Raw genomic sequence first — 22,110 nt, forward strand, 5'->3', positions numbered from 1 at the left:
AGCCTGCACCTAAGATCTTTGTCTTGAAAGAACTCAGCCCCTCACCCAGGCAGGGCAAAACTGTTGGGGTCACCAAGGGCAGTAGCACCAGGGGCAGTAGCACCAGGGGCAGCACCAGTAGCAACTGAGCCTGGATGAGAGGTCACTGCTGGTGCAGCACAGATGTCCCCCTTTGGCTGTCTCTGAAGGTCCCACTGCTTCTCCACTTCAAAGAGCCAGCATTTGGATGCCGTTCATGACAGAAGGACCGGATAGCTAGGTTAAAGGTGTTTTTACTTTTCTTTTCATCCTTTTTTTCTGTGCTTTCACTCACTGCAAGGAGGGGCTTGAAGTACCAAGCAGGGGTGGCAGCAAGAGAGGCAGATGTGGGATAAGCAGAAGGAGAGCATAGACTCTGCGTCTGTCACCTCCGGGCCCTGCAGAGAGTTACTGTCAGGGGAGAGCGGTGCTAATGGGCTGGGGAGAGAATCAGGTAGTAGTTAATGCACAGGTTAGGAAGTAGTAGTCTAAGCAATAGAGATAAGAATCATTAACTCAGGTGTTTGAACAGTCATTTTGTGGCAGGATCATGACTCTTTATGTCATTGGAATGAAATGGTGAAATGTGGCCGTGCCATTTCCAGTCACTCAACAAGTATTTATTGGATGCTTACCAGGTGACCAGTATATCTAGAGCTAGTCTTTCTCTACTTAGCACTAAGAAAGGTTCAAGCCCCTTCTTGGCTTTCTACAGCTGTTAGTAAGATTCTCCTAGTGACTCTCAGAAAGCTCCATCTTACTGAAGACACAGAGGCATCCTTTGCCATCAATGCCAGCATCATCTAATCTAAAATGCATACACCATAAATCAGAGGAGTGGTTCCATATTGAGGAGGGAATACTTTACTTTTGTACTCCAACAGTTTATTTTTCAAATATTCCTAAATGAACCAAGTGCCCAGAAATGGTGAAACTTTAATTCCTCCAGTTCCTGGTGGATAGGTTCAAAAGTGTGAAAACACTCACCACTATGTTCCTGCCTAAAATCCCTAGGAGAAGGGGGCTCATTTTGTCACCTCTCTATTGCTAAATTAGAATTCAGCCACTTTCTACAGCTGAATTAGAGCCTGTACTTCGGCCAAAACACAGTGTGGATTAGACAACTAAAGACGTCTTTTCGAGTGAAACAAAGCAATTTACGCCAGGCAGGAAGTGTCCAGTGTGGCGTCTGACTTTGTATGCGCTCTCAGGCCCTGTGGGTGCCAACAAGGGGGGTGCAATGAGGCAGGTAGTTGTTGGGAACCTGAGCCAAACATAGAAGTTAACAAACAGAGAACCCCTCAGGGACCCGCAGCTGCCACCACTGTTGGTGCAGGTGAGCAGGTTGTGTTTCCATAGGGAGGAGTCAATGTCAAGTGCGCAAGTGGGCGTGTGTGTGTGCGTGCGTGTGCATGTATGTGCGTGTGTGTGCATGTGTGCGCGTGTGCGTGTGTGTGATGTGTGCGCATGTACTGTGCACGTGTGCGTGTGCGCGTGTGCATGTGTGTGCATGTGTGTGCACACGCCTGCTTGTGCAAAGGCTTGTGTAGGACCTGGGCCGGGGTGTGAGGAGAAGACGTTAAAAGAATCATGATGATGATAAATGAGTATCTTTTGTTTTCTCCAGTGCAAAGGGGCGTGGTCTCTGAAGGAAGGAAGAAAATTAAACATGTTGGGGAGAATAAGTCAGAGGCCTTTCATATATGCTATTCCGTGTAACCCTTTAGATGAGTACTGTCCCATTTTCATGAATGAGTAGACTGAGGCAGACAGAGTGACTAGTGTAAGTGATGCAGGTTAAATGGTGAACACATGGTGCTCTTAGGATCTGAATTCTGGTCTTTGATCCCAAAGCCCGTGGACATCCCATTCCCCACACTGCCACTCCGATGGCTCCTTCTTGTAGTTACTTCAAAGCACTGTGTATCCTGGTGACTTAGTGCATGGAACTCTGAAGATAAATCACTTTGTCTTTCTAGGCCTCTGTGTCCTCATTTGTATTGGTTTTTTTTTTTTTTTTTTTGAGACAGAGTCTCGCACTGTCGCCCAGGCTGGAGTGCAGTGGCGCTATCTCGGCTCACTGCAAGCTCCGCCTCCTGGGTTCACGCCATTCTCCTGCCTCAGCCTCTCGAGTAGCTGGGACTACAGGCGACCGCCACCACGCCTGGCTAATTTTTTTTGTATTTTTAGTAGAGATGGGGTTTCACCATGTTAGCCAGGACGGTCTCAATCTCCTGACCTCATGATCCGCCCGCCTCGGCCTCCCAAAGTGCTGGGATTACAGGCGTGAGCCACCGCACCCGTCCAAGTGTCCTCATTTGTAAAATGAGACAGATGAAGTAGATGAGGCCAAAGTGCCTGGTACATAAAACACTTAGCAATTATTTGATGAATGAATGAAAGATTGAATGGAACCCAGGGCTCAGTCGGCTGTGTGTTGAGGGTGGGGTAAAGTAAGAGAATTAGGCAGGCAGAGGAACGTAGAGACGTCTCTGTACGTTAACAGAATTTAGAAAGACATTTACTACTAGGGCCACGTGGTGAAACCTGTAGTCTCTTTCTCTCTCCCTTCCCTTCCCTGCACTGCCCCTCCCTGCCCTGCCCTGCCCGGCCCCGCACTGCCCTGCCCTCCCCTCCCTTTCCCTTTCCCTCTTTTTTCTTCCTTCCTTCCTTTTTCTTTCTCTTTTCTTTCTTTCTTTCTTTCTTTCTTTCTTTCTTTCTTTCTTTCTTTCTTTCTTTCTTTCTTTCTTTCTTTTTCTCTTTCTTTTCTGCTTTCTTCATCTTTCTTTTTCTTTCTTCTCTCTCCTTTTTTTCCCCCTCTCCCTCCCTCTTTCCCTCCCTCCCTCCCTTCCTTCCTTCTTTCTTTCTTTCTTTCTTTTCTTTCTTTTTTCTTCTTTTCTTTCTCTCTTTCTTTCTTCTTTCTTAGCAAACAAACAAAGATCCAGTTTCAATGGGCTGGTTAAATGACTTACTTTGATGTGGCTACTTTGTAGACCTAGATACACAACTCAACACTGGCTGTTATGTGGAAAAGAACAGAAGCGAAACTTGAAAGCTGCTGCCTGTTTATATTTGCTGCAAAGAGGGATATGCAGAGTTGATGATTTTTTTGTATCTGAGCCCATTAATCAGTCTTTGAATATGTGATGGAAGTTCTTGAGCCCAGCAGGGAGTGGAGAATGGAATTGCACAGCATGTGCAAACAGGAAGGTTGGGAGGTAAGAGTGCTGCTGAGGAAGAGCTTTGGGGGTGGGGGCCAGCGGTTCAACTGAGATGCTGACTTACTCTGTTCTCACTTTTATCTTCAGCAACATCTGTTACCATCATGCATGCTTTGTGATTTCGAGGGAAATTTAAAAGGTGCAGTATGGGTTATTGTAGAAGAGGAAAGAGAACAGCTGCCGGAGCTAAGAAGAAAGTGAGGTGGATGGTTTAGCAAGGACCAAGAGCAGTCAGCCCCTGTCCAATGCTCCTGGCATTCCACCGAAATCGAGGGACAATCTTCGACAACCTCTAACCTCACCTTGTACAGGAGCTAGTTTTGTTTACATTTCAAAACAGAGTGTGACCTTACATGAAAATGAGTCTTGAGCACATGGGGCATTGCAAAGGCAAGGACTCCCACTCACTAATTAGAGGGAGAGAGGGGCATTTGGTTTAGGGGGCACAGTAAAGGCAGGGCCGGAGTACACAGGGTTGCTTTATGTTAGGACCCAGTGGGAGACCATTGGTGTCAAGGGATATGAATATTTAACATTTTCCCAAGGAAACACTGAATCTGTTAGTTTTACCCTTCTGCATATAACAAGATGTATGCAAGAGAAAGACAGACGACAATTCAGGGTCACTGGATCCAACTAGCTATGAAACAGAACGAAGTGAGAGAGAAGCAACAGCAGATTGAAAACCATGTAGAAAAATAACACTAACAGTAAATGTGGTTGACAACAGCAATCTCAGAACTAAAAACTTTTCATTTTTAAAAAGCTTCCTAGTAATTAATGAATAAGAGGAGTGAGAGTAGGAAAGGTGTTTTGTGTTTTTTGTGGGAAAATTATTTTTACCTCGATTTAAAAAAATGTTAATTGGAGGCCAGGCACAGTGGCTCATGCCTGTAATCCCAGCACTTTGGGAGGCTGAGGCAGGCAGATTGCTTGAGCTCAGGAGTTCCAGACCAGCCTGGGCAACAAGGCGAGATCCCGTCTCAACTAAACGTACAGAAGAATAGCCGGGTGTGGTGGCATGCCCTGTAGTACCAGCTACTTGGGAGGCTGAGGTGTGAGGATCACTTGAGCCTGAGGGGCGGAGGTTGCAATAAGCTGAGATCGTGTCACTGTACTCCAGCCTGGGCGACAGAGTGCCCCTGTCTCAAAAAAAAAAAAAAAAAAAAAATTAATTAGATGGTACTGGGCTGATACAGTTTATTTCTGTCCATTCTTTCTTCCCTTTAACTGCTTGCCAGCTCTCTACTTTGTTGAGCCTCTATTCAATTACTAAGCTAGTCTTCATTTAAATGATCAGAGATTCTTTCATTCAGTAGTGCATATGATTATCACATAACATTTATTCATTGGGGGTGGGGTTAATGGAAGATAACTATGGGTTTCAGGCAAACCCATATCTGATTAATTATGTTTCAGTGGGAACTCCATAGTTTTTCAACTTATTATAATTGGGTAGTTTACATTCCCCTGATAAAAGAAAAACTTCAGCTGAATTAAATTTAAGAGTTTAATTGAGCAATGAATGATTCGTGAATTGGGCAGCCCCCAGAATCACAGCAGATTCACAGAAACTCCAGGGGTGCCTCATGGTCAGAACACATTTATAGACAAAAAAGGTAAAATGGTGTACAGGAATCAGAAATGAAGTACGGAAACAGTGAAATTAGTTACAGCTCGGCGTTTGCCTTCTTTGAACGCAGTTTGAACATTCAGCAGTCTATGAGTGGTTGAAGTACGGCAGCTGGGATTGTCCAACGCTTAGCCATTGTAACAGGTGCATACTACTAAGCTGGGTTTTTAGTTTTGTCTGACTATTAGGCTAGGTTACAGTTCTTCCACAAGGACTCAAATATAGAGTACAGAGTCCTTCTCAGGCCATATTTAGTTTGCTTGAACACCGTCATCATGATATTGCAAAATATTTTTTACCAAGAAGCTCAAAGCAATATTATTGAATAGTTATGAAATCAATTGAAAATAGGTAAATATTCTATAACAGGTCGTAGAAATAGAAAGATGTACATTCTGAGTCCAATCTGAAATCATTGCCTACCTCTCTTCAACCTTCTCCTTCTATATCTGTAGTTCATTAATATCATCATCATCTATCCAGAGACCCAAGAGTTGCCTTTTCATCTCTATGGCCCTAATTCCATACGTCTTATCAGTAGCCAGATCCCTTTGTTACACCACCTACTGATGTCTAAAATTAGCATTTTTTCTCCCCATTTCCCCTGCCTTGGTCAAGCCTTCATTGGCCCATCTGAACTGGTCTCCCAGCCTCTGATCTCAGCATCCCCCCGTGCGAACTTCAAGTGCCTTGGATGGAAGCCCCTTAACTCCTTGCCATCATACGTACAAATGTTGCCTGCATCACCTACAAGGCTGTGAGTTCCAGCAGGGTTGGGGGCGGGTCTGTCTGATCCATCTTTGTGTCATCAGCTCTAGTACAAAGCCTGGTAGGTTAGCTGTGAGTAAACCTACATGCTATTCATCTGTCTGTTTATCCACCATCCATCCCTTCAACATATATTAATGAGGCCCTATTATGGGCAGGCACACTTGTAGGTGAATGAGAATATGGAGGTAAACAAAATAGGTATTGCTGTCCTTAGATATGTTGCTTCTTACACTGATGCATACACTTAAACCTTTATAAAGACATTTTATAAATTTATGGAGTCAAACAGATCAGTGTTTTCCTCTATGATTTGTGCTTTTGTGCATTGCATATTTCAGTTCTAAACCGTAATAAAGCCATAATAAATATCTCCCACAGCAGAATTTTGATTAAGAACTCAGGCTTGGAAATAAAATTACCTGAGTTCAAATCTCATCTTTGCTACTAAAACCTGGACAAATTTGTTAACTATTCTATGCTTCAGTGTGATATCATTGATTACCATGAGAATAATTATTTAACTCATTAAAGTTGTTTTGAAGATTAAATGAGCTAATACAATGAGATGCCTGTAGAATGGTAACTCATAAATAGTAACCTTATATTATTGTAGCTAGTATGTTTGTTTCTTATTATTCTCTCTTTCAGCCATCTGAAGTTTATTTTCATTTATGGTGTAAGCTGGGAATTCAATTTTACATTCTTTTTTATTATTTTCTTTTTGTGTGTGTTTTGTTTTGAGACAGGGTCTTGCTCTGTCCTCCAGGCTGGAGTGCAGTGACACAACCATAGCTCACTGCAGCCTCAACTTCCTGGGCTCAAGTGATTCTTCCACCTCAGCCCCCCAAGTAGCTGGGATTACAGGTGTGTGCCACCATGCCCAGCTAATTTTTTAAAAATGATTTTTGTACAGACAGTGTCTCACCGTGTTGCCCAGGCTGGTCTGAAACTCCTGGCCTCAAGTATTATGTTATGTTTCATATGGAAAACCAATTTTTGCCAAACTTCTGTTTAAAATATTTCAGTGGCTTCTATTTGCTCCTAATATCACAGTACAATTCTTTTTTTTTTTTTTTTTTTAGATGGAGTCTTGCAGTGTCACCCAGGCTGGAGTTCAGTGGCGTGATCTCGGCTCACTGCAACCTCCGCCTCCTGGGTTCAAGCCATTCTCTGGTCTCAGCCTCCACAGCAGCTGGGATTACAGTCGTGCACCACCACGCCGGCTAATTTTGTATTTTTGGTAGAGACGGGGTTTTGCCATGTTGGCCAGGCTGGTCTCAAACTCCTGACATCAAGTGACCCGGCCGTCTCAGCCTCTCAAAGTGCTGGGATTACAGGCGTGAGCCACTGTGCCTGGGCTATCACAGTATAATTCTTGATTTGATCTACTCTGCTCTGTGGAATCTGGACCCTGCCTGTCTCTCATATTTCCCTTTTTTGTGACTCTTTCTGTGGTTCTGATAGCCTGCCTTCTTTTGTGGTCCAGGAACATACCAGTGTATTTTCCTCCCTGGGGCCTTTACACTTGCTATTTTCTCTTGGAATGTTTTTCTCCCCAAGTTTTATACTGATGCCCCAAGTCATTCAGGCCTTCCCTGACCACCCAGTAGAAAAGGTATCATTCTTCCTGCCCTAACATACCAAGGCAGTCTCTATTTTATCATCATTTCATTAACTTTATTCCATTTTGTTTTACTCATCACATTTCGGATCTGAAATTTGTTTTGATTAATCATTTTTCTTCCCCTGCTAGAATGTAAGCTTCATTGGAACAGAAACCATTAGCTGTTTTATTTATTGCTGTATCCTCAAAATCTAGAACAGTGCCCAGGAAATAGTAGATAATAATTACTTTAGTGATTAGTCTGTACTTTTCTCCTGATCCAAACAGGCTTGCTTTCTAGATGGATAATACTGGCAACAGTACGGAAGGTTGATTTGAGGTGCTACAGAGTGACTTAGGATGGGGACTGGCTGGACAAGGGCAGGAATGGTGGAGAAGGAGACATGCCGGAGGCCTGGCAAGCTGGCCCATTATTGATTTATGTGTGCTTGTGTAAGAAGATCGAGGTTTTCCTGGCTTGGAGCCCTGGCGTTGGCTGTACACCATGCCTGGAATTTCTTTCACTGGCTTATTATTTTCAGTCTCACATTAAATGTAACCTGCTCATAGAGGCCTTTCTGGAGCCCTCTCTGTGAAGTGGATCTCCAGAGACTTGGTACAATCAGTGGAGACATTGAGATGCTGAATACCCCGAGAATTTAAATGTGCATGTCAAACATTTAAAGGCAGGCACTAAGGCCATTAGAATGTGAGCTCCAATGAGGCAGAAGTTCTGTCTCTTCTCTCTCACCGTGTTTCAGCTCCTGGCACATAGTAAATACTCAGCAAATATTTATGGAATGAATCAATATTTGGTTTTCCTGTGGCTTGTTTTGTTTTCCTGTTAACTTTGCTTTTCTACTTTGATGTTGCGATGATTAATTTTTTTTCCTTTGGGCCTAAACATTTAAAGCTGTTGCTTTGAATGACGTGTCTGTTTTAGAAGACACTCTGCCAGATTGTGGTGCTGTTTATCTGCATGTCAGATGTCTGCCTTCTTCCCCGTGCCACCGCTTTTTGGGCTGGTTTGACTTGGAGGATATCCCTATCTTGTTACCCTGGCATCTCTTCAGAAATTCACAGTCACAGAGAAGCTTTCAGTGGGGGAAGAGTTCAAGTATGAAATCCTAAGATTTGTAGGCACTAGTCCAAGACAGACTTGTAAGATTATGGATGATAGAAAGGTAGGAGAATTCAAATCAAACCAAACATTTATTTAGTGCTTGCTGTGTGCAGGAAATTGTAGTGTATGCTACGGCGAATATTTCAAAGTTAATGTGCCCTGAAGAGCAAACAAGGCAGCTCGGAAAGAAGATTCCACTCCAGAACAATCACATTTACATCGGGACATACCGAGGGAGACATTTTGGAAACAGATCTGATGCCTGGGAGATGGTTGGCTTTGGAGTGCCGAGGTCCAGCCTTGACATTTTAAGAATCATCTAGGATAAGGGCAAACATTCAAAATGGCGATCTCAAAAGTACAGTAAGGTCCTGGATAATTCTTCAAAAATGAAAAAAATCGTATTGCAGATTGTGTTCACAGAGGTAGAAAGATGGACCCAAGGAGAAAATTTTTTAAAAAACAATAATGATAAAGGCTGGACTGTTTGGCTTACCTTAAACTAGGGTATCAGAATTCTCCACTCCTCTTAATGAGCACTTGGTAAACGTCTACGTCCTAGAATCGGCAGTACATCCACCTCTGACAGAAGAGGAGAGTGCCCCATTCTACAGGTGACAGAGAACCTTCCAAACTGCTGAGCTCTGGAGCTTCCGTTTCCCCAGATAGCCCAGGTGGGAAACCAGGATCTGTGTTCCAAAGACTCAGAACAAACATTTCTTAGCGCTGAGCCTCCACACACAGAATGGAGTTGTGATTAATACTCTGGGAAAGGAAAGAAAGTTCTGCCCATGTGGTGAGAAATGAAGCCAGGGTTTGAAACCAAGATGGCCAGGCCCTTACACACATCTGCCTCTAGGTTGCTATCATTACATCACATGCAAGGAAGCAACCAGGCAAGATGAGACCCTTTGACATAGGGAGTGGCAGGCACGGCCTCTGTGAGGGCTCAGCAGGCATCTGCTGAAGTGGCGTGTGATCTGCGGGAGCCTCTGTCCTCTCCTCTATGCCCAAACACTCCCAGCAGTCTCTCAGGAGTTTGCCATGCCTATGAGAGTGAAGGGTGGTTTTGCTCAAGACTGTGATAGGCAGCAAGCTCCTTAAACTGTAAACAGTCCTAGGAGTAGAAGGGATATTCACTCACTGTACAGGAACAGTTAGTTGGGTAGAAATAAGCGGGCCAGTCCCTGGAGAAATATGGAACAGGGTGAGTATTTATAATGGTGCAGATGGGGTGGAACAGAAGGAGAAAGCACAGAAAAATCTCAGAGAGGGAGGCTGGGTTGTGGTGGGTCTTAAAGAGGCTGGGGGTTTGGGGTGTCCTGTAGTTACAGGGCACAGACAAAAGTGAGACAGGAGCATGCCAAAGAAAACTCTCACTGCTTCGCCTTTTGGCCCCAATGCCAGTCTTAAGTGACTAGGAAGTGGGCAGCCAGGTCAGATGGTGGTTAAAGTCATTTGCTCTGAGACATCCTGCTTGGGCTGCATCCCCTTCACACAACAAGCAGATGGGTTTTCCTCTTGGCCTGGGGAATTAGTTGCTCTCAAGTTGCACATCTTCATAGGAGTGCTTGGCAAGTGTGGGTAAATGCCATCAAAAATTTCCCAGCCTTGTTGTGAAGATGGTCTCTTACCACGCACAGAGCACTTAGCACCTTGCCAGGTACCATGCTTAATATCCCATTTAATCCCCAAGACAACCCCATTAGCAGGTTCTATACTATAATCCCCCATTTCCTAATGTGGAAAGGAGGGCACAAAGAAGTCTAACAGCTTCCTCAAAGTCATGATGCAGCTGGGATTCAAACTTGGGTCCTTTTCTGCAAAGTTTTTGATGCTAACCTCTACACACTTTGATCTGATTACCGGGAACATTATCTTTCCTGTTATGGTGGTGAGTTGACTGCTGGAATCCCGAAACCCTGGTAATGCATGAAAGGTATATAAATTAGCCATTCTTAACCGTTTCAAATACCAAATAAATTTTAACAAGCCTTTATATAAAACTGACTTTTATTACAATTAAAAAAGAACAAAGACAATTTGATAAGTGCCTTTAATTACAACATACCTGCTATTTACATGTAATCATACTTTTATATATAGCTTGAATAAGTTTTATTACATGTAAACTATAAGATATTACAAGTTAAACTCCAGTCTTTTCTGGATATTCAGAATTGAAATACTACCGGCAGAAACACACAGAAAACAAATACCCATTTCAGTTCCTCAGGTACCATTACTGGTTGAATGATCAAGATCTGGCCACAGAAGAGAAGTGGAAATATGCATCAAAACAAAACTTATTCTTAACATGACTAACAGTATTGTTATTTAAACCCTAAACATAATTAATAATTGGATCATTAAAAACACAACTTCAACTTATATAGCACCTTTCTTCCGAAGAGTTGAAAGCATTCGTGCTTATCTCTATTATTTTGTTTGTCCCCATAACATCTCTATGAGGTAGGCAATGGTTAGTATCATTATCCCCATTTTGTATATGGAGAAACTGAGGCACAGAGAAGTTAAATCATTTGCTCGAGGTCACACAGTAAAGTCAATGCTGGAACAGGGACCACAGCCCTGTGCTCTTGTCTCCAAAACCAATGTTTCTCTTTACATTAAATTGTCCCACTTGAGAATTTAATTCAACAACTCAATACACTTTTCCAATAAATAAAAAAATGTGCATTTTTTTCACCCATAAAAATTTTTGAAATACTATGAGCAAGATACAAACACTCTGGGATGGATGGTAGACGGATGCTACACTCTTCTAGAAAGTGCTTATGGAAATGTTTATTTTAATATGAGGAGTTTCTTTTCCTAGTTAAAAAAAGTAAATGTCTTTACAAGAAATATATTTGAAAGAATGCTTCTAGTCACCTATCCAATTATAGCTCTAGTAGCCATATTATGTTATCTACAAACCAGGTTTATTCCTGAGTTTAAAAAGAAGAAAATATCTAAATAATAAGTTAAATCTTTGAGATAATTTTTCTCATTTACACACATTTACTCAAGAGACTCAGAGTGGCAGATAGGGAATTGGGCCAACACATTTCCCAGAGAGACATGAGAACTGAGACACACAGGGGCAGCAAGTCCGAATTTTGCTCTAATCCCTACTCCCTTTGCCGCACTAGAGTCAACTATACGGTTGATACTCGAAGCAAATAAAAAGATAATTTTTAAAAAGTGTCAAGGTCGCAAGCATACTAGAATGCTCACAAATGTTTGCTGACTTGAACGTAAAGTTCAGCTTTCCTGATGCTTTTCACATTGCTTCTCCTCAAGACACGAGCATTGCTGCAGGCATGGCCATCTTCCAGGACATGGGCGGGCAGTGGCACATAGGAATTAAATCCTAGCATGGCTCCAGGAAAAACAAGACAAGTCCTATACTCAAAAAGTAAAGTTAAAAAAAGCAAGCATGCTTAAGGGATGGGTCGTGAACACCACATCAGGTTCATTTATGAGTCTTATATTAAAAATACATAGAAGCTTGTCAAAGGAATGCTCAAAATCCTCAACCCATAGACTCAGGCTTTTGGTCCCAGGCTCTTCTTCTAGAGAAGGGCACTGCTGTCTTTCAGGGAAGCCTTCATTACCTAAATGAGGAGCTAAAGATTAAAAAAAAATTCTCTTTAAGCTTAAGAAAAGGAAACAGTTTGCTCTAAACTCATGGTTTCCAACTTGTTGAGTTAAAAACAAACCAAACCAAACCAGGACATGACAACAAGATAGTTCTGAATTGTAGGCTCTAGGGAGCAACTGGTCCTTCTTTTAGCTTTAACTGTGTCCTATTTAGAGTGCCTAACAGGTATACTAGGGGAACTTTAAAAAACTAAATGTATAAAGAGAATGAGCAGAGATATCTGTTCTGCTAATTTTGAAAAAAAGTTACACTCTAGAATATCCATTCAAAGAATTAACTGTGATGACTTACAGCAAAGTTTTACAAAACCAAAATGAAACACCCTGGCTCCTGAAGTATGTAGAAAATGAGAACTTCAGTAGCTGCACCTCCAATTCACCTATCCTAGGACCTAGAAGGTGCTTGGTTTCTCACTCCAAAGTCAGGCAGTTTGCTATAAATGGCCAAGTTATTCTCCTTATCTGGTAGCTCTACCTTTGCATGCTGAAGCACTCACTGTTTTCTTAGGTCCTGGGGGATCAGAGCAAACTGGCTGTTAACTTGACATCATCCTTAGGCACTGTTTCCTGGGGGAGAGGGTGCAATGGCTTCATGGCGAAAACATTTTACACTCAATTTACTTTAAAAAGGTTTTTTTTTTTTTTTTTTTTTTTGAGATGGAGTCTTGCTCTGTCGCCCAGGCTGGAGTGCAGTGTTGCGATCTCAGCTCACTGCAACCTCTGCCTCCCAGGTTCAAGTGATTCTCCTGCCTCAGCCACCTGAGTAGTTGGGACTACAGGCACATGCCACCACGCCTGGCTAATTTTTTTTGCATTTTTAGTAGAGACAGGGTTTCACCATGTTGGCCAGGCAGGTCTCAAACTTCTGACCTCAAGTGATCCACCTGTCTCAGCCTCCCAAAGTGCTGGGTACAGGCATGAGCCACTGCACCCGGCCTAAAAATGATTACTTCTTATAAAAAGGATTTCTTCCCCTTCACAACACTCAGCTTCCTTTTTCTTTCCTGGTAACTATGGGTCTGGTGTTGTCATAAGGATCTACCTTCCACATGCTGAACAGTGGGGGTTGCCACTTGAGGAGACCCAGGAGAGCACTGTGGGGAACACTAAGCTTACTTGGTTAGAGCATGGCGCTAACATTTCTGCCTCTGTGAGTTTGATTCCACCACATAATTTTTTAAAAGTGCTTTTCCATGGCCCCTTAGTGTCAACCATTCTTATGAAAGATGTGAGCAACAGTGTACGTGTTTTGGCAAAAGTCATGACAAATAGCACCAGCATCTGCCGCCCTAGGTGGACCTGTGGCCTCATCTTGGCAGCCTGTGAGTTGGGCAGAGCTGTGATGAGGCATGGTTCTATGCCGTCTGTGATATGGCAGCACTGTGATCCGTACTGGAAAGACATAATGGCATGTCCTGTGAATAGTAGACACAGAAGGCTGAGTGGGGAAGAGACCCAGGGGTATTGCTACACAAAGCGATAGGCCAGCTAAGTACCAGGAGACAAACTGAGGTGGGAGGAAATAGTGACTTCATGGCCTCATTCTTTAGACTTACTCCTTAAAGGACTAGATCTGGGGAGGGAAAAGTAATCACAAAATGTTCAAGCTAATAAGAGATATTTTTGGTCTTAAAACTAAGGTTTAAAAATTCCCAGTACTGAAAACAACTTTCTCACTCTTTTGTGAATTGGACAATTTGACCATTATGAAGATCTTTTGAAACAATCAATGAAAATGCTACTAAGTGTCATGAATTATTTTTTAATATTTTTGAGTAAGGGGAGTACTTTAATACTGATTGGGCCCATGTAATAGACAGTATGTCACTTTTGGTGTAACTATTTTTATGAGGAAAAAACATTAACAATGAAATGCCAATTCTTATTTATAAAAGACCTTTTTTGTTTAGATATATTTCAAGTTTCCCCAGAAAATATGAGCCATGTTAATACAACACAATTATTTAAAAGGTAACATTAAAACATTTTACTGCTGCCAATGTAACATACAGACATCTGAGAAATGACAATTACCAACCTTTGTAATACATGATTACGCAAGGTGATATGAGACAACCCAAGGATAGCACATTTAAAAAAATACCCACAGTATATAACTGGCAAGCCAAAAAAACTTCCCGTATTAACAGAAATGATTACCGAATTGAACGCTTTTTAAAAAATGTCTTTTAAGCAAAAATTGTATTTCTCTTTTCATGTTAAATTAAGAATTTGGAATATTATTTTTCAGTTAAGTCAAAGAAGAACTTGAAAAAAAAATGACATACTTCACAAATAGTAGAGACTAGATGTAAACACAGACCTAAAAATGAGCAGTGGGATTAAAAAAAAACCATGAATGTTTGTTCTCTTCTGGACCATGATTTTAAATTTTAATTTGGTAATTCCAGATAAAGATTCTAATTTATCATGGTTTCTGGACTGATCTCTTTAAGTTAAACACTTTCAGTCTAAGTGTGATCAACTGGCCTAAAGCCACTGTCAGGAAAAATGTATTTAGGAAAATATACAACACAGGGCAAGAAAATACTACCGTGGAATAAGGAATTTAGATTTCACTGCAAATAAAGCCATATTTGATATTAAAGACACATGTTCCTATTTTCACATCAGTCACTTATTAACACCAAACATTATACTTTAACTTTTCCCCATTACACAGTACAATAAGCCTGTCAAGATTTCCAGGAAGTAATCATCAGTACCTGCTGTGCTTCCAGCAGCCAAAGCTAAGCTGGCTGGGTACCAGAAATCAACACCTTCAGGAGAATGGCATCACAAGATTGCATGGACTCATATTAACTATTACAAGGGGCACTGGAAAAAAAGGTCATTTTCTCATTTACAAAATCCTAATTGAACTAAAGCTCTGTAATTATAGCCATGGTATCAGATCAGCTTTTTTGCACATCCTATCACATCGCTGCCTGCTTATGTTTTACACTGCCTATAAAGTCTCATAATTTTAAAAGGGAATGAAACAGAATGCCACAGGTGACCGACCTCTGCTCCTGCTACTTGGGAGTCACGTTGTCTTGGCTTCATCCTGGCTCAAGGTTACTAGTCTCTTGCTGCTTTAGGCCAAATCTCTTATCTCTTTACATTTCCTCCTCTCAGGCTGAGTCAAAAGTAAGTCACATGTATAACAAAACTGTCTTAAAATACTACTGTTTTTCAGCCAAGAGAATTATGGATGCAATTTAAAGTCTAAATGTATTAATTGGAAAAATTAAATTAGAGCAACTCAAGGTTTTCCTGTAATTACTAAATGAAACTGATTGAAAAACTGTTCCTTCTAATTCTGCTTTTCCAACAAAAGTTCATCACACTAGCAGGATAAACATTCAAAATACATAATAGAACATATCCTAATTAAGCACCAGAGTTGTTTCAGAGCCAAGTATATATACACACACATATATGTATGTGTGTGTGTGTGGTGTCTGTGTGTGTGTGTAGTTTATTACTGGTTAAGTAAATGCTCTAATTGGCAAAAATCATGAGAAATATATACAGTGACATAATGCGGTTAAAGTTTAGTTCTCTGTGTTAACTACTTACTGTTAATTTAGTACTCAATTAGAAGTAACTCTGGGATTTTGAGGGCAGATAAATCAGTAATTAGCCTTTTTCCCACAAAGAATAGTGGTAGCTTCAAAAGCTTCAACAGACCTAATGATGTAATTTATTCAAGACAGAAAAAAAATATGTAGCCAACATTCTTGCAAGAATTACTTTCTTATAGAATTTAAGATTTCCTCAAATATTTTCTTTTCTATATAGCGTTTTGTTCTTGTGTAGTTATCTGCCTAGGATACAGACAGGATATTGAGACTATTTCAGAAAGTAGACACACTAAAAACATTTGACAAATTAAAAAAATTTCGCATAAAACAGGTTACCCTTTCCTGCTGACTATACTTAAGAAATACCAAAAGTAGCATACAAAATGCTTCTAAACCTTCAAAATATCTGAATAAAAACAAAGATCCTACTTTTAACTGAGATAGATTTATAATTCTTACTTACAAGATAAAAAAAATTTCCTAAAATTTATTTTTAAATTTCACATAACCTGCTATAATTCGCTGTAAAAAATGGATGTCAAAATAGAATTTTAAATATACAAATTGTTTTTGATAACTACCTTTCATACATTTTATTTAAACTGTAGCATTAGCTCAAGGTGAAACTTTTTAAAAGAAGCCATAGGCTTTTGTCCAACTCAAAGATTCAAGCCCAGATTCTGAACAAAGCAAATGTGATGAAATTTATGAAAAACTATACTGTATAGTCAAAACAGTGATGGTGCCTCAGTAAATACACTTCAGTAAAATATCCAGTGCTCCAAAGAACTGAGCCATCTTTCTAAGGTTCACTCTGCTTCTCTCCCCCAGCCCTCATGGCCTGTGCTACCATCTATTCTTTTAGCGTTTATGCTGGAGGGCCTTATAGTTCCTTTAAAAGTACACTGAAAATACTTTATATCACAGCTTATTGTAACCACTGGTTCTCAAATTAAAAGGTATATTTCAGTGCATATTTCATGGCCACATTGCAGAACTAATATTTGAAAACTTCTGGGGAAAATTTTGGTAATGAAATTGCAAAATGACATGATTATTTATGAGCTTTCTATAAAAAGGTTTTCTTTTTTTTTTTTTTTTTTACTTCAGAGATCATACCTACTTTCCTGCCTTTTTGATAAGTAAGGCATGAAATGAAACAAAAGTTTTGAGCTGTAAGGTGCCTATAAAGGATGTTACTACAGCATGCAAATGCTAGTTGTGTAAGATGACATGGCTGTTACCATGTACTAAAGAACCCCATCATGTGAGAGATCACTCAAAGTCATTAACACAAAGCAGTGAAAATCACCAGGCAAAGCAGTGCTTATGAGAGACTAGAATTCAGAGAAATGCAAGGTACAAACTTCTCTCTAATCCAACGGTATTCCGCTATGATCTTCTAATCAGTGATGATTGTGCTTATGCACATGACATCGTCATGGGAGAGACCAGGCTGACTGCAAAATAATGACAACCAACCAGTTTACCTCAACATAGCTCACTTCGCAATGTCAGAAATGCAGTGTAGAGCAGTCACAAAGTCAAGCCGTGAATACAGGATGGAAAAACATTCCAGTGAGCTGGTCTCTACAATTTTTAAGACACTTCATCCTCCCAATTATATTCTTTGTCATAAAGAGGAAAAACAGCAAGATTATTAAATCCAGGAAGTCACAGATGTCACAATGGGATGAAATAATTTCCTCATTTTTTTCTTTATCAGTGTAGGAAAAGCTGTCTTTCCATAGCCCACACTCATAACAGCACTTCAACTAGGCTCCTTTGAAAATGAAAAGTGAACAAGTTTCCTAATGCTGGCCTTATAAGATCTAAAGAGATGATTAAATTCAAACCAGGCTGAGCTCTTACTCTGAGCTATTTCAGCCACTGATGTTTGTAAAATATTGGAAGAAGATTCCAATAGGCAATTTGCATTGGCAAGCACTGGACTACAGAATTCCTCACTGTTTTCTGAAAAAATATAATTAAACCTTAATGGAATTATGACTCTTTTATGAGGTTTATAATTCACAGCCACCTCTCATCATATTTTGTTCTTCTTTCCATTTTTACATTTCAAATATTGCAATATTGCCCACCATAAACCACTGAAAATGATTATTCATGTATATTCCATTTATTTCTCTAGGGGGTGTAGGTAATTTGAATCAGGAGCTCCAAGTACCATTTAAAAAGGTGAGTCTTTAAAAACCATCAGTGTTTTAAACACTTGATCAGAAAAAAGATAACAGCTCCTTGTAATGATCTAGCTTATGTGCTTTATGATATCTTTTCAAAAGGAGAGTATAAATCATTGTACATAAAATCAAAATAGTTAATATACATTTTTTTCTGGCACTTTTGAGAAATTAGGCATTGAACATAAAACATCTTATAAACTTATATAACAAAAATAAATGTTTACATTTTAATCTTAGACTACCTTAGGGTAGCAGTTAACTTATGAGATGCCACACTGTTGGTGTGGGCAGCGGAGACCACGCGAAATACACATTCATGTCCACAGCCCTTCAGAGATGGATGCATGGCCGCCGTCCAAATATGTGGTCTGTGTCCCAACATAAAGATTAAGGCTCTCTGTTTTGAAGGAATGAGTTCTGGGCTTAAACAAGTCTAGAAGTACCACAATACTCATGGAAAATACTGAAAAGTCTCGGACGAGTTTTCAAACACTGGGGGAAACACGTTTTTGACTGGAAAAATAAAATAAAGCATCTAAAACTGACTTCAAGTACTTTGGGGAGAGGCTGCTGATATAGAATGCCAAAATAAGAAGGAACAAAGACAGAAGAGACTCCAGGGACGTCCCTCCCCAGTCCCTTCACCCGCAGGGTCCAGATTCCCAGGTGCTGATGCGCAGCTCTTTGGGGAGGACTGGCGAGCTGGGCAGAAAGCAGCAGCCATGGTTTGTCACCATCCTAAAACACCTACATTGAAGGCAAAGGCCAAGCTTTGTGTGAAAATTTCCTTGGAATGAACCATAGGAATCTGGACATTTCAAGGGGGAAAAAGCCTTAAAGTCAATAGCAGACAGAGAAAAGGAAAGAGAGGAAGAAAAACCTGCTCTTCTGAATAGCAGTACTTTAGGCCGGGGGCATTGCGGTCTTTGGTGAGTGCAGTTTTTCCTCACTAATGAGATGAGACCACTGACAGCTGGGATCTTTTGTGGGCAGTGAGGGTGCAGCAGGGAGATGTGCTTGGGTGTGCCTGTCCGTCTGGCAGGCAGGGGCACACTCAGGTGCAGCCTAGTCCGTACCTCTCTGTCTCAGAAACTGAACAACTGGGAGAACAGTTAGGGCCTCTCCAACCATCTTCAGGTGACTAAAGCAGCATATGAAGTATAGGTTTGTGTCACTTCTTCTCTTCCACAGAAGAAACGTCCCCAGACACTGATCACAGGCTACCCAGGGTTGTCTTCTGGGTTGCTAGAGCCTGGTAATATCTCTGCCTTGCTGCAAGTCACTAATGCTCTCATAGTCGTTCTCCTTTGGGACGAGACTGTGGTGGCCATTGGTCCCCAGGGTGGCCTTTTCTTCCTCTCTGTTGAGAGTCTGTATCGCTTCATAATCGGGCTCTGGCTCCTCGCCGGGCCTCCCTGCCGGTGGAAGTGTGCTGTTTGGAGTTTTTTCGAAGTCTTTAACAGTAGCATAGAGATCATTACAGGAGGAGGGTGACCTCTGTGGGTCCCCCTGAATGGAGGTGTAGGTGGACTCCGGAACTGTAAGCGACTGTCCCGATTTATTCACTAACTGTCCAGGTTTATTCACCGATGAGTACATAGCTGAGATCTAGGAAACAAAGGGAGAGTTGAATAAACTTCCAGCTGTGACTTCCCCCTCCCTCTTTTTAGTGACAAGCTACATACTGAGCACTCCTGGGCTTCTGTGTGTGTACTCCTTAAAGATTTGTTCTTTCTCATCTGTACTAATTACGGAGCACATTACTAGAGAATAATTACACACATTATCTTCAACTGTGTTAACTAGATCAGTCATATTCCCTTAATTCCATGAAAACCCAGTTCTTAATTCCATGAAGACCCAGTTCTCTTGGGTCTGCCGAGGAATTTGAGGAGAGGTGGAGTGGGACGTTCCCGAAGCCCCCGGGGACCTGACCACAGCATGTGTTTTATTTCATTTCTGTATCAGAATGATATTTTGCCTGAAAAAGGGCTCCACTGCTTTACAAAAAAGGACAGAAAACACATGGTAGACCAGTGATTCTCAAAGTGTGGGCTGTAAACCAGCAGCAGCAGGATCTGAGAATTTGTCAGAAAGGCAAGTTCTCAGGCCTCATCCCAGAACCACCAAATCAGAACCTCGGGGCTGGGGCCCAGCAACCGGTGCTGATTCTGATGGCCAGTAAAGTATAAGAACTCTGAATTAGACTACTCCATGCTTCCTGCATCACAGTGGTCTCCAACACCCGTTGCTGGATTCTCGTTGGTGGTACACATATATCTGAAAGGGTATTCCTGTCCATTATTTTTTGACTTAGTTGCGTATTACTGGTTAAACAGACATTGACAGTTCAGGTCTAGTTTTCTTCAGTGGGAAAACTCATTCTCGCTTGCAACCAGCCAAGTCAGAAGTGACAACTTACAGGATACTATTAAGAGCCAGTGGCTTTCCAAGCACACCCTGACAGTCTCACTAATAAATCCTGTATCACCTCCGATATCAACAGGGATTTCATTCATTGTGAAGATTAAATGTACTAATTAGGAGACTTTTGGGGAGTATTATTTTATTGTGAAAAATCACGGTTGGAAATAAGTAAAAATACACTTCATTACCTGTGTTTATTTTTATCATAGTGATTTGATTCATTCAAATACCCAGGAAATACATGAACATGCGTCCTCACAGATGCCTGGCTTCCCAAGGGCTGAGGGACATTTTCCTGCTTTCACTTTTCTCACATACTGCGGGTGAAGTTTCCACTGGCCTCAAAAGCTTCTTAAGACAGGCCTGCCACATGCTAACTGGTCATTTGCAATTAGAACTTTTCATTACAGGCTGGTGGCTGGTTCAGTTTGGTGAGGCCTTGACAATCCAAGGGTTTGAAGTTCAGAAAAACAGTCTTTGGAAAACTCTTGCTATGTTGATCTGACTGTCCTAATGAATATGAAATGATTAACATTCTCACCTTAGAGGTTTTAATGAAAAAACTGCTCTCAGAATAGAAGAATTATAATTTCTTTGAATTTAATAAAAAAATTCACTGCTGTTTATAATGAAGTGCAAACACAGAATGTATTATCTAAATGGTGGTCCAAGCCAAAAATTATATGTGGACAGATTATAAAAGGGTAAACAATGGATGACAGTGGTGAGGGGAGACGGCATACCAGTTCATTCATCACCTGGTAACATCAAGGAGGACAAGTGTACCTTGACCTAGATTGTAACAATGAGAGTCAGCCCCTCACCACCGTTAGCTTCTCTCCTCAGCTTTCTTCCCCCTGGTCCCTGCCATTAATGCCCCTCACTCTTTGTAAGAGTACTTGGTCTTCTTGGCCTTTGTCCTCATTCGTTAACTTGCAATTTAATATTGACTCTGGGAATGAACCTAGTGTGGAGACGGTCTCACTGTACATTTCAACTTCTATAAAAGCTTCTCGAGTCTTCTCATATTCCTTTTGACTATTTTCTATGACTATTATGACTATTATTTTTATTTTGTATACAAGTTTCTCTTCCAGTCCCCTTGCTATTTAGCTTCTCAATTTTTCTCTTTAAAACTTTCATTGTTATTCCTCAGTCTGTAAATTGTTGCTATATTCTCATGTTACTCTCTTCCTTTTCCCCATTTCTCTTCTTTTTCTAATCAATCCTTTCCACAACATTCTGTTAAATTGGGATAATAGAACTTAAAGCTCAGATCTCAGCTTCAGTCTGGACTGTTTAACATTAAATTACATAAATACAAAAAAACTTTTATATTTATTTTTCCTCTTTGTCCTAAAATGAATGTCTGTGAGTCATAGTTACGTCATGTTAAAAATTCATCAGTATAACTAGGTCCTGTTTCAAAAAATACAAACAAATGTAAGATAAGGAGCAATTTAAAATTTTACATAGTCTTTAATTCCCAGAACTCCTATATATTTTAACTTCTTGTCCCAAATGGGATCACTTTGGCTGCAGAGTAGAAAACAGAGTGGAGGGAGGCCAAGGAGCTGCCAGGGACCAGCAGGAGGGGACTGCTCTGGCCTAGGGAAGGGCGGCCACAGTGGGCTTGAGGGAGGTGGGTACACAAAGAAAACAGTTTGGAGGTGCAACTGATGGGTCTCGGCAATTGACTTTGTTGGAGGACAGTGAGGAAAAGGAAGTATCGAGATGACCCCTAGGTTTTGGTCTGTGCAACCAGATAGACAGATGGCAGGTCCATTCTGGAGGTAGAAACATGGACGAGGGTGGGCAATATCACCTAGGGAAAGCATTTTTGCTCTTTGAACATTC

General features: G+C 41.0%; 1 protein-coding gene across 4 annotated transcripts in view; it reads right to left on the reverse strand.

Annotated features, from left to right (window-relative positions):
- Nucleotides 1-10,364: 10,364 nt before the first annotated feature.
- The window catches only part of PAG1 (phosphoprotein membrane anchor with glycosphingolipid microdomains 1), a 152,718-nt gene continuing 140,972 nt past the window's right edge, over nucleotides 10,365-22,110 (reverse strand). For all 4 annotated transcript variants that reach the window (XM_054498164.2, XM_054498165.2, XM_063668933.1 and 1 more), the window contains one exon: nucleotides 10,365-19,434. In XM_054498164.2, the coding sequence (XP_054354139.1) occupies nucleotides 19,072-19,434 (363 nt within the window). In that variant the 3' untranslated portion in view covers nucleotides 10,365-19,071. The remainder of the gene's footprint in view (nucleotides 19,435-22,110) is intronic.

Source organism: Pongo pygmaeus, chromosome 7, assembly GCF_028885625.2.
Source record: "Pongo pygmaeus isolate AG05252 chromosome 7, NHGRI_mPonPyg2-v2.0_pri, whole genome shotgun sequence".
In the NCBI taxonomy this organism is placed as follows: Eukaryota; Metazoa; Chordata; class Mammalia; order Primates; family Hominidae; genus Pongo; species Pongo pygmaeus.